This window comes from Cydia amplana, chromosome 13, assembly GCF_948474715.1.
Source record: "Cydia amplana chromosome 13, ilCydAmpl1.1, whole genome shotgun sequence".
Classification (NCBI taxonomy): domain Eukaryota; kingdom Metazoa; phylum Arthropoda; class Insecta; order Lepidoptera; family Tortricidae; genus Cydia; species Cydia amplana.
The window spans coordinates 6,384,321-6,397,578 of NC_086081.1; the positions used below are offsets into that span (position 1 = coordinate 6,384,321).

The following is a 13,258-nucleotide window of genomic DNA, read 5'->3' on the forward strand; positions in this document are numbered from 1 at the left end:
TTTTATTTGTACTATAAGTAGCCTCGCTGGACGCAGCTGAACCACGATGATCCGCACCAATCGCACCATACATTGAAGAGAGTATCGATAGATCAGATAGTGTGGATCATGAATTGGCAAATCTCTTTGCCTTCATTTCATGGTCTTTTCTCTTCGCGGCTCATAAGGTCTTAAGTGTGATATAAGTCGTTTGTAGCTGTATTCACTATGCGCAAAACCAGTGTTTGAGAAAACTGCTGCCTGTTTCAACTACTACTGCGATACCTCATCAAGTTTAACGTTTTATAACAAATGCTAGCTCTGATGTTAATGTTTTTATTTTGTTACAGTTCTTCAGTATTGTTAATGATTCTGTTGTACTTGTTGATCAGGAAGGCGAATTGTCGACGATCCATTTGTGGTAGTGCGCGATGTTCGTGTACACGCTGGGAACGCCCTCACTCCCACAGTTTTCTGACCCGAACGACACTATGCCCACCTGAAAACCGAATGAGTAACCTTTGAATGTACAGACGCTATCATATATATCGGAGCAGCCAAGGTGCTCACAAATATCTGAACACGCCTCTCATGTCAAGGCGTTAAAGTGCGTGTTCAGTATTTGTGAACACCTTAGCTGCTCCGATTTACCTGATGGCGACTGTACAAATGATGCTTAATAAAAAAGTTTTCTTTGCGTGTCAAATCTGATGCAAGCGGTCACGTACTGGTAGGTACGAGGGGCGTTCAAAATATTCTCGGTATTGATATCTTACGACCTCTTCTAAAATTTCTTTCGTTACTGGCCGCTAAGGTTTATTCATTGACATTAAAAAAAAGTATAATTCGAACCGAGATAGTCTTTTGTTTTTCTGCAATTGCTGAACAAACATGAACATCCTGTGCGAATTGACAATGTTAACTAAATTAGAACATCGATGCGTGATAAAATTCTTGACAAAACAGGGTAAAAATCAAAAAACCATAAAAGAGGAAATGGATTGTGTTTACCGTGAGTCTGCTCCTTCTTTATCTACCATTCAAAAGTGGTCAAGCGAGTTTAAACGCGGAAGGGAGAGTATTGAAGATGACCCTAGACCTGGCCGGCCTGTAGTAGCTACTTCACAAGAAAATATTGATAAAGTGGAAAAACTTATATTGGAAGATGGTCGAGTGAAGGTAAAATCTATAGCACAAGTAACCAATCTCTCTATTGGTATCGTACATGATATTATACATGACCATCTTAATATGTCAAAAGTAAGTGCAAGATGGGTTCCGCGAATGCTGACTCGGCTTCAAAAAGACATGCGTGTAGCTTGTTGTTCCGATTTTATTGACCTGTGCGGTGAAAATCCTGATGAGGTGCTGCAAAGAATAGTTACTGGAGATGAAACCTGGGTTCATCATTATGACCCAGAGAGTAAACAAGAGTCCATGCAGTGGCACATTAAGGGTTCAGCTCATCCCAAGAAGTTGAAGGTCATCCCTTCAGCTGGCAAGGTCATGGCCACGATATTTTGGGATTGTGAAGGAGTATTACTAATCGATTATAAAGAAAAAGGTGTAAATATCACAGGACAGTACTACGCTAACATTCTACGTCAATTAAAGGATGTAATTAAAGAAAAGAGGCGAGGAAAGTTAACCAAAGGTATTCTGCTTCTGCATGACAACGCCCCCGTCTATACTGCTCATATTGCCAAGGCAGCTATTGTTGAACGTGGGTTTAAAACTGTTACTCACCCACCGTATAGTCCGGACTTAGCCCCCAGCGACTTCTTTTTGCTCCCCAATCTTAAAAAGGATCTGCGTGGAAATAAATTTTCTGACGATGAAGCATTGAAGGCGGCAGTGGAGGAGCATTTTTACACGAAAGATAAAAAATATTTTTACGAGGGATTAAAAAAAATAATTGATCGATCTTTTAAGTGTATGAACATAGGGGGGGAGTATATTGAAAAATAAAAATATCAAACTTTTCGTACTTGTTTGTTTTCATTCTCATACCGAGAATATTTTGAATACCCCTCGTATGTTCTCGCGTAATTAGCAATTACCTTTGTGGATGCATATTATTTTTTTCCTTTCGGAGCGATTATTTCCGAAAATATTCACGTCATCCAAAAATAGTTCTTGAAGACTCGTTTTTAAAGAACTATCCAATAATACCCCATACCATAGGGTTTACGCAAAAACAAAAATTCATCCCCACTTTACGTCTACCTAAAGCCCTGAAAATTATTATTCTTCTAGTTTTTTATTTAACTTTGTCGGCGTGATTGATATAGGTATACCTATGCCCATGCCAAATTGGAGCTTTCTAGAACTGACAATCCGAGGGCAAAGCTGCGGACAGACAGGCAAACGGAAATGGCGAAACTAGTTCCTAGGTCACTACGGAATCCTAAAGATAGGCACATATGACCATATTGTGTTACTACTAATTTAGGTTCATGAAAAATGATATCTAATTAGCGTAGATACCTACGTAATAATACTGTCCAACACGATCACCGCTGAGCAAAAGCGGTGCTCCTCCAGAGCAGGCATCTCTGCCTTATTCCCTGCACAGTTGACTTTTGTCAGTTTTGTGGAGGTCGGAACCGGAGGAGTCTCCAAAGATAAGTACGCTCATGAAATGAAAACCAGCGGAATTTTCGTACCTGGTAATATTGTCCATCTCGGCTGAGCAAGAGCGGCGCCCCTCCAAAGCCTGAGCAGGCGTCTCTGCCCTCTTCGCCGCCAGCGCACAGTTCACCTTCTTGGATGGGGACCGAGTCTCCGAAGACGCGCTCACACATCGACAAGGAGACAAGAGGGACTTCTAGTTGTTGCTGCCGGGTCACCTAAATGTAAATGAAAGCTAAATTGTTTAAAGCTTGAATGCGGGATTCAGTTCTATGATTATGAAGCCCTTAAATGAGCCAATTTCAATTTCAATTTCTTTATTCATAACGTAAGTTACATGTCAATTTTATTATACATATTTACATCTTATGTCTATTTTATATTAACAATAATAAGTATCTCATTTCAATAATCACATATAACATTGTTTGGATTCGTAAATTCATTAACTGAGTACCTACGCCTTATCTATTAGATATTCCATTAGCTTTCTAATAAACATAATATTGTCTGATAATTCTGGTGACTTTAAATTATTTGGCAAACGATTATAAATTGTTGGACCTATTTGGACACACATTGTTCAGACTTTTTTAGTCTGTGCCGGTTAGGGAGGAGATTATTTCCATTTCGGAAGTTAGGAGCACGCATTCTAAATGCATTAAGAGTTTTATAGGTTGCAGATAGTTAGACGCAAATAGTGGCAAAGGTACGAAGTTTTCTGTGATTCAAAATGTACAAAAAAATCAAACCCTACTACAATGCTTCATTTGATGAATGATGATTACATTCAATTAATTGAATTCACAATAACATGTCACTACATTTTTTTCGCGTGTGACATCCAAAACGACACATAAGGTCGTTGAGTTTAAATCAATGTCCATCATAGATAATCGCTTAACTCATGATTATAATAAGCATATTCAACTGTATTATGAAGCAGTAAGGTTTAGAGTTGCTTACCAAGTTGTTCTGTCCGGATAATTTGCCCCATCCGACCAGCAAAGCGCGTTCATTTATTACGACTTCCGGCCTGTCGTTCAAGCAGATCGGTGCTACAGATACTGAAATAAATAAAATAGTAATTAGCGGTGACATTGACTGGGTCATTGAAAATTGCCTTTTTCAATAATATTCGTGACATCATTAATGTGATAAATTTGACCTACACGTAGGTCAATACTGCGATGGTGGATTACATCATCATCTTCCTCGCGTTGTCCCGGCATTTTGCCACAGCTCATGGGAACCTGGGGTCCGCTTGGCAACTAATCCCAGGAATTGGCATAGGCACTAGTTTTTACGAAAGCGACTGCCATCTGACCTTCCAACCCAGAGGGTAAACTAGGCCTTATTGGGATTAGTCCGGTTTCCTCACGATGTTTTCCTTCACCGAAAAGCGACTGGTAAATATCAAATGATATTTCGTACATAAGTTCCGAAAAACTCATTGGTACGAGCCGGGGTTTGAACCCGCGACCTCCGGATTGCAAGTCGCACGCTCTTACCGCTAGGCCACCAGCGCTTCTTCCAGCGCGCGATGGTGGATTACATAATACTTGTTTAGGGATAAAAACTAAGTGAGAATAAATACATATAAAATAAATATATAAATTAATATTATATGGACAATCTTACACAAATCGGCCTAGTGCCACAGTAAGCTAAGCTCAATAAGGCCTGTGTTGTTGATACTAGATGACGATACATCTAATACTTAGATACAATGATACAAGAGATATATAGAAAAACATCCATGGAACAACAAAATATTTGCTATAAACACACAAAAAATGCCCTTACCAGGATTTGTACCGTTATGCTACACAGTTACAAGCAGAAATCTCCTGTTTTGCAGATAATTTTAAAATAACTTAGGAGGTTTGACAGACATGAAGGCATAAGATTTGGGATAAAAATACTTTAAAATCTTCTGGTTCTGCGCACTGTTCTCCTTCGTTCTCTATTGCTTCTCCCCTGTTCTGTAAATAAAACGACATCCACTGCTGCTTTCTTTATTAGGGTTGGAAACCGTTCTGTGACTATGACTTTCACATCTTTTAAAATTAAGTTCAACTTGTGTACGAGCTTTTTCACTTTTGTCTGTCTCATTGTGAATGCAAGTAAGTTTTGATTTAATTAGAATTTTGTGTGGCTTGTTACATTGTTTGGTGTTTTAAGCATGTTTTAAGGTTTGTTGACAGGCTGTCATTTAGTTTTCAATAGTATATCTGTCATGTAATGGTCATGAAGTATTTTTCTTTGTGTTTCATGTTCCACAGATCATGTCATAAAAAAACGAAACTTTTTATTGTGGTATGCGCAACGGTTAGAGTTAAAGAGAAGAGTCGAGAAATGTATTGGACCCCATACATTCCACGACTCTTCTCTTACCGCACAGACTCTCTTTGTGCGCAATTGCAATTTTTTTTTGAAAAATTCAAACAAGACTTCTCTTTGGCTCTCAATTTAATGTATGATACTCGACTGAATACTGACAAACTTAGCAACTTGATGAGGTCGAGAAGGTCTTTGACCACTATAAATGCGATGCGGTAGTTCCCATAATAATCTGAGGGGCTACCGCGAAAACCGAATTCCGCAAATCCCACGATCTCATCAAGTCGCCACCGCAACGTGGTCTATATATATATGTAGCTAGGGGTGCCACTTACCAGAATACTTAATGTCTTCTTGGAGCACAATCAGCGCGATGTCATGTCGGAAGATCTTCTTCTCATACCCGGGATGCACGACCACGTTCTCAACTTTGATTGCCTGCGTGGGCGGCGCGCAGAAGAACTCGCTGCAATCGGGGCTGCGGGCCGTATCATACTCTCCCACCACCACTGTTGACCTATAAATCGGAAGGTAACTTAATGTTTGTGTCTCGGAAGGACCAGGGATGACAGCTTTGGTTGTGGGACTTGGGGGGAACACGACGCTAAATAATAAAATTCATTGCTAAGGCGGAGAGGTTTTATTGAATCTTCATTTAACTATAAAATTGGGTGTCACAAATAAACTTTACATGCATATAAAACTACTTATAATAAAATTAAAAACTATACTAATCTAAAATAAAATACATCTAAATAAGGCCCCCGCGGCATTGTGCCAAAGATGCTGGCAGCATTCCCTCGCTGAATGGTAATACTTAGAGGTTTTTGAGTAGCGACCATAAACTTAGGTGAATACAGGCATAAAGATCTCAATCTCAGGGATGTTTTGGTTAAGGCAAAGAGTTACATGTCTTTGGTTAAGTTAATGACAGCTTATGGGCGGGCGATATAATGTGATTTGGTAGTATTCGTTTGTGAGAAACGAGGTTATTTCACGACATGATAACAGTTTCTTACTTAAATATGTGGGCACAGACGTCGAAACTTACAGTTTGTACCCCTCAGGCTTGGCCAATGCGCAATGAGCAGCTGTAAGTACCACCCGTTTTGATATCACAGAGCCGCTACAGGCAAACCTTACGATGCCGCTTTCTTTCTCTGAAAATAGACAACAATGCACATTATACGAAGCGGAACTCACCAGGTAAATATGATGATGAAATTGCAATATTTTATTTTAATTATGGCGCAGGCAACCTCTACGGATGCGTTTCTAAACTTTTTGACTACTGAGCCCCCACTTTTTGGTGGCGACTTTTTATAGCCGCATTCACAATTTGGACAGCAAGTGCAAGAGATACTTCGTATTAAAGTACCTATTATAAGGAGTTTCAGGATCTTGGTACAAAAGGTTTTGGTAACTTACGCGTGAATCCAATCCTAGCAACCCACGGGTGTGCCCCTAACCCCTTATATCCGACTCCCTGCACCATACTGCGGCCGCACTTCTCCGTGCCGTCCTGGTACACTTTGCCGCAGTCACAAGACGGGCAGCAGACGTAGTCCTCTCCGTTCAGCTGGCCACACGTCAGTTCGTTCAGACGGTGGAAGTATCTGAGGAATAGGTCAATATTTAAACTAATAATAGGTATCTATGGGACTTGAGCCGACCACCCTAAACACTTGCACTAACTTTCGACTATTGCCAGTAAGAATGCATCATATACATTTCCCTATAAGTTTTATCTTTGACGTCGCACTTGGCATAAAAGCTTGGCGTAGTCTGACTATTGGCAGTTTTGGTACCTAAAATGCCCGAACACAAATTGGCTTACATTTATGCTGGGTATTACAACTTTGCTGTATTTATCAAAATAGGATTTAACGTGCCCTCGAAAAACTATACAATGATGTGGCAAAAAACTGACTTGTCTGATGAAAAGCAGGAGAAGTCCATTAGATCTCCCAGCAGTGGACACATGCTGATAGGCACGCATGTGGTGTTTTGCGGACATGGCCCCTGGAAAAATGACAAAAATTTCAAATTTTTGGTTACTATAATATTGATATAACGTTGGGTTGGGATTAAGAAGGAATTAACTTAACTTATAACATATCTATATACCTACTTATAACATAGCTACATATCATACATAACACATAGCATATAGCGTATAACATAGCTTATACTTATCCTAATAACATAGCTACATTAGCTACTTATATTAACTTAACTTAAATTATCCATTTACCTTAAAATCAAAAGTGCCTTCGTCACTTTTTTCTTCTCCCATTCCCACACCGATGGATATGCCTGAAAAAGAGACATAGTAACATTATTACCTATGCTATTCTAGTTGTATAAGGCTTATAGTTACTATTATTGTCGACCTCACGTACATTTTTCTATACCAAAAAAATAATAACACCACAACATGCCGTCTACAACGCGAACGATGTTAAATGTTGTCCAATTCCACTGAACTGGCAATGATGGACATGATGGTATAGTGTCATACATAATGTTGATGAGCCGCCGATATCGTAGTTGCAGTAGGAAAGCAGTATTTTGACTACCGAGTTGTGTGAGCAAAATCACTACATAGTATAAAACAAAGTCGCTTGCCTCTGTCTGTCTGTCTGTATGTATGCTTAGATCTTTAAAACTACGCAACGGATTTTGATGCGGTTTTTTTAATAGATAGAGTGATTCAAGAGGAAGGTTTATGTATAATTTGTTAACCCGTGCGAAGCCGGGGCGGGTCGCCAGTAAAATATAAAATTTAATAACGCTATTGCGTGATACTTATTTTCAGCTTAATTCGGCTCTACAAGGTAAGTAGAGTCAAATGAAGGTAGGTAGAGTATCGTAGTTGGGTACCTATATAAATCTTGCCAAACAGTGGAATTAAATTTTAATACAAAAACTACACAAAACTAAGGATTGGTGTGTCGTTACTCAAATAAGGCAATGCCTTAATTTAACACTTCCGTCGGCTAGGTATATGTTACATATACAAGTATACATATAGGTACTGACTTGTCATCACCAATCGATCACTTGAAGTCAACCTTATGTTACTCCACCAAAAGGAGGTACAGTCAGTTATATATACAACGAAAGCTGCAAAAATATCTGACGCGATCTTATTTGTAGAGCCATAAGAGCGTTTCATATATTTTTGCGGCCTTCAAATAATAACATATTGCAGGTGACTGTAGATATCTAACATAAAATAAACAATAGTTATTTGTACAACAAGAGATCAAAGTTTGATATTTCTTCGAGTGCTTATTTTGAGTCCCGTGCAAGCGAAAGATTCTATACTATAACTTTGATCTCGTGTAGTTCACAAAACTTTTCACATCAGCAGTGAGAAAATATTAGAGAACCCGAAAAATGTATTCCTTCTTCATCACTTACCTCTATTCACTCATGTTTTCTTAAGATATACCAACAATTAAGTTTTCACCTCAGCAGCTCGAACAAGGGTACTTTGCTACTTAAAAACAGTGAGCAAAATCGCATTTTGCTCACTGAGTGAGCAGAATCGCATTTTGCTCATTTTGTCTCACTCAGTGAGCAAAATGCGATTTTGCTCACTGTTTTTAAGTAGCAAAGTACCCTTGTTCGAGCTGCTGAGGTGAAAAGTAAATTAAGATACTGGTTTAATATTTTCCTGTGTAAATATTGCATGTATGATTTCGTCCTTGCTGCAGATAATAATCGTGTTCAGTACGCCGACTAATCGAGGCTGCGTATTGTGTTGTGCAAATTATTGGCCGCACGCGCATGATCTGTCATCAACGCTAAAAGTTTGATCTAGGGATTCTAGGGCTTTGGCTGAAGTGAACTAAATTAAAAATTAATTTACTAGTGTTAGTAGTAGTGCTCGACATGCTAATGCCCAATAGATGACACCCTGCTGTCACCTCTATTGACAATAGGGTGGTCAGATCGAAGGGCGCTATTATCGGGAAAAAATATCAATTTTTCGGGATTTTGGGACTTAAGTCGGGAAAAAAAAAACATTCAAATTAAAGTAATTGTATTAAAAACAACGATATTTTACATTATTGACACTACGTCAGCTGCTCTGCCCATTACGGCTCGCCGCGGGTCGCTCGCTCGCTCGACGACAGTTCGGAACTTGAAATTATTGTTTTATAACTTGAAGCTGTTTTTCGGGACAATTTTCACTTGGTCGGGAATCGGGAACACATGCTAAAAATCGGGGGAATCCCGCCAAATCCCGACCATCTGGCAACCCTAATTGACAATGACTTATTATGTTTCAAGATGACATGTGCTGGGAGTGCTGGGACCGCGTCGAGCACTAGTACGTTTACCTTAATATACAGATGAATTCTCTCAATGCGAAATAGTTAATAGGTACTTAGGTACCTACCATAACGCCCAGTGTTTTAGTTTAGAAGAACAGAATTTCTAATAATCACTATTCTTCTTGGACTCACATTGTTTTTTTAAATTAAAAAAAAAACCCCGCTAAGAAACGATTCATTAAAATAATGCTTACCTATATATAAAACTAGCGACCCGCACCGGCTTCGCACGGGTTAACAAATTATACATAAACCTTCCTCTTGAATCACTCAATCTATTAAAACAAAGCGCATCAAAATCCGTTGCGTAGTTTTAAAACATACAGACAGACAGACAGCGGGAAGCGACTTGTTTTATACTATGTAGTGATGATCCATATTTGGGAGATTTTGGACTAATTTGGACTTTAGGTTTTAGGATAGGTAGGTAACTAATTAGTAGAGGTACCTATACCTATTCGTATTGTGCATGTATTGGAGAGATAAAGTTGAATACTACACTACACACATTGAATTCTACATTGAGTGTACAATAGTAGTTATTTACGATACAAGTGCAAAAAATAGGAAATTCGTAACGAGTGGCGAATTGTAAAACCCGACCGAATCGTACGTTTTACAGTAGGTACATAATGTAATATGACCCTTTAAATTTTCGACTTAGTTACGTAATGTGCTTATTATAGCACCGGTACTGGTGTCGTAATGTAGCACCAAATGTATTGTAAAATATCGTAATAAACAGTGTTACAGCTTACAGCGGTGTAATTCATAATACGCTGTCCGGCTCGAAGGACCACTTTGTATACAGTTACAGTATAAAGATGTTGGTACTACGTCACCAGTCATTTATTTGAATATAATATGTATGTAAATTTCTTATATTACCAAAAACAACCGTTATCCAGTGTGCGTATAAAAACGACATGTTTAGAAACATTGGAACAACAAACTAAACTTTTATTCAACATTCATTACCTACCTACTTAATTAATCAAGAATTAGCATTTATATCATATTTAACTATTGTAGTTTACACAAAAAAAACCGGTATTTTACATTTAAAAAAAAATAGCTGCACTTACTTCCAAACTGAGCTTGAACAGTCCACTTGAGCACAAAACCGCCGAACAAGAGGAATACTTCCGCGATCATGCTGCATTATCTGACACACTGCATTTGTTCGTCTGTCATTAGGCCTCTTGGGCAAAGTTGTGTGGCGGCGCGCGGGACCACAACAAAAATGACACGGTACACAAAGGCTTTGATTCGTCAGGCATGATGCAGGGGTCGACAACTGTTCGAATACCTATTTTGGTTGGATATCTATAATATTAATGGGACTAATGAGCTTCAGCTATAAATTGATTAAGTACACGAAACTGTATTATGTACATAGGGGTTGTGCACAAATCACGCGAGGTGTTTTCGGCTACGTTTTGACACCTTGGTGAGGTTTTTGGCTACCCCTCCCCCACATAACCTCACATGTATTTTTTTCATTCGACCGTATTTTAAGTTACGCGCTCCAAGATTTCGTAAAATAAGATAATAGCGAGCTATTTTGAAGTGCGTAGTGAGATTTATGATTAACGAAACCAAGAAAAAGTATCTACCATCTAAAAGTACCATGGCACTGTTTAAAAAAACACTACCAATTATTTTAGTTTGAATCTTTGGCTGAAGTAGTGTTGTATGTCACATTTTTTAATTGAAGTCTTGGTTCAAATGGTTGTGGACCCCTGGCGTTGTGAATCACCGCTACAAATTGTTAACTTCAGATTGGCAGGGACCCCGCGGTAATTAAATACGGTAAACGAGCACCTCACACTATCTTTTGTACTTTAGTTTGTAGGTACCTACCTACTTTGTATAAATAAACTTACTTCGTGAAATGACACGGATACGAAATACGAATACACTCGTGAAAATTAAGACTACGAGGGGTATTCAAAATATTCTCGGTATGAGAATGAAAACAAACAAGTACGAAAAGTTTGATATTTTTATTTTTCAATATACTCCCCCCCTATGTTCATACACTTAAAAGATCGATCAATTATTTTTTTTAATCCCTCGTAAAAATATTTTTTATCTTTCGTGTAAAAATGCTCCTCCACTGCCGCCTTCAATGCTTCATCGTCAGAAAATTTATTTCCACGCAGATCCTTTTTAAGATTGGGGAGCAAAAAGAAGTCGCTGGGGGCTAAGTCCGGACTATACGGTGGGTGAGTAACAGTTTTAAACCCACATTCAACAATAGCTGCCTTGGCAATATGAGCAGTATGGACGGGGGCGTTGTCATGCAGAAGCAGAATACCTTTGGTTAACTTTCCTCGCCTCTTTTCTTTAATTGCATCCTTTAATTGACGTAGAATGTTAGCGTAGTACTGTCCTGTGATATTTACACCTATAATCGATTAGTAATACTCCTTCACAATCCCAAAATATCGTGGCCATGACCTTGCCAGCTGAAGGGATGACCTTGAACTTCTTGGGATGAGCTGAACCCTTAATGTGCCACTGCATGGACTCTTGTTTACTCTCTGGGTCATAATGATGAACCGAGGTTTCATCTCCAGTAACTATTCTTTGCAGCACCTCATCAGGATTTTCACCGCACAGGTCAATAAAATCGGAACAACAAGCTACACGCATGTCTTTTTGAAGCCGAGTCAGCATTCGCGGAACCCATCTTGCACTTACTTTTGACATATTAAGATGGTCATGTATAATATCATGTACGGTACCAATAGAGAGATTGGTTACTTGTGCTATAGATTTTACCTTCACTCGACCATCTTCCAATATAAGTTTTTCCACTTTATCAATATTTTCTTTTGAAGTACAGGCCGGCCAGGTCTAGGGTCATCTTCAATACTCTCCCTTCCGCGTTTAAACTCGCTTGACCACTTTTGAATGGTAGATAAAGAAGGAGCAGACTCACGGTAAACACAATCCATTTCCTCTTTTATGGTTTTTTGATTTTTACCCTGTTTTGTCAAGAATTTTATCACGCATCGATGTTCTAATTTAGTTAACATTGTCAATTCGCACATGATGTTCATGTTTGTTCAGCAATTGCAGAAAAACAAAAGACCATCTCGGTTCGAATTATACTTTTTTTTAATGTCAATGAATAAACCTTAGCGGCCAGTAACGAAAGAAATTTTAGAAGAGGTCGTAAGATATCAATACCGAGAATATTTTGAACGCCCCTCGTACGAGTATAAATACGGCAATATTTCTCCTAACCCTAATCACGAGGACTGTAGGGCTAAGATGGCCGGCTCTTTATCATTTGTCACTATGGCTGTCACGTTCTAACAAATATGTAAGTGCGAAAGTGACGCATGGCATGACAGGTGATAAAAATGCGACCATGATAGCTGGCCTGAGGGTCTAAGTAGGTAGTTAAGAGTTCTAGCTTGTTACGACTTTGGAAAATTAAAATCAAGAAAACTAGTGAGTTTATTTGAAACCTAGGTAAGCAAGTATGCAGTTAACCATATGGTTACGATATTAGGTGCAATTATTTTATATTTATTTATTTATTTTATATTACTTAGTCTATAAATAAAATAGTATAAAAGGCAATAGCAATAGTAATAGTATAGTAGTAGTTTTGACGAAACCTGAGGTGGATGAGCTTTCTGTATGATGACGAAGCCTGCGCTGTGGATCTGAAGGTACCTATGCTGTTATTATTATGTTGGTTTAATAAATAATTTTTATTCACGTATAAAAAGTAAGTAAGTAGTTCTTTGAGTAACAGAGGCCCGTTTCTCAAAAGCTTGTACCTCTTGTATTACAAGCGGATGTCACTCTTTGACAACTTTTGTTAGAAAGGGACTTCCACTTGTATTACAAGTTACAAGCTTTTGAGAAACGGGCCCCAGGTGGTACATACAAAATGCTCCAGAACACAACAAAATATGCAGTTTGCTTCGTCCAGAAAT

At 38.6% G+C, this 13,258-nt stretch overlaps 1 protein-coding gene across 2 annotated transcripts; it reads right to left on the reverse strand.

Moving 5' to 3' along the window:
• Positions 1 to 299: 299 nt before the first annotated feature.
• On the reverse strand, positions 300 to 10,525 carry LOC134653391 (venom protease-like). 2 transcript variants are annotated; one of them, XM_063508724.1, is made up of 9 exons: positions 10,385 to 10,525; positions 7,208 to 7,269; positions 6,884 to 6,975; positions 6,382 to 6,569; positions 6,005 to 6,113; positions 5,289 to 5,470; positions 3,577 to 3,677; positions 2,646 to 2,828; positions 300 to 478 (listed from the first exon to the last, which is right to left on the reverse strand). In XM_063508724.1, the coding sequence occupies exons 1-9, from the start codon at positions 10,452 to 10,454 to the stop codon at positions 368 to 370; spliced, it is 1,098 nt and encodes a 365-aa protein (XP_063364794.1). In that variant the 5' UTR covers positions 10,455 to 10,525; the 3' UTR covers positions 300 to 367. The 2 variants fall into 2 exon arrangements, with proteins under 2 accessions (XP_063364794.1, XP_063364793.1); XM_063508723.1 differs by lacking the exon at positions 10,385 to 10,525 and adding an exon at positions 7,356 to 7,430.
• Positions 10,526 to 13,258: the final 2,733 nt, after the last annotated feature.

Bases quoted from the DNA above. Each gene is read 5' to 3' on its own strand.
- LOC134653391 (XM_063508724.1), bottom strand. From the start codon at position 10,454: ATGATCGCGGAAGTATTCCTCTTGTTCGGCGGTTTTGTGCTCAAGTGG. The intron at 7,270-10,384 runs GTAAGTGCAGCT...TCTCTTTTTCAG, and splicing joins TGTTCAAGCTCAGTTTGGAA to GCATATCCATCGGTGTGGGA. The intron at 2,829-3,576 runs GTAAGCAACTCT...ATTTACATTTAG, and splicing joins TATCCGGACAGAACAACTTG to GTGACCCGGCAGCAACAACT.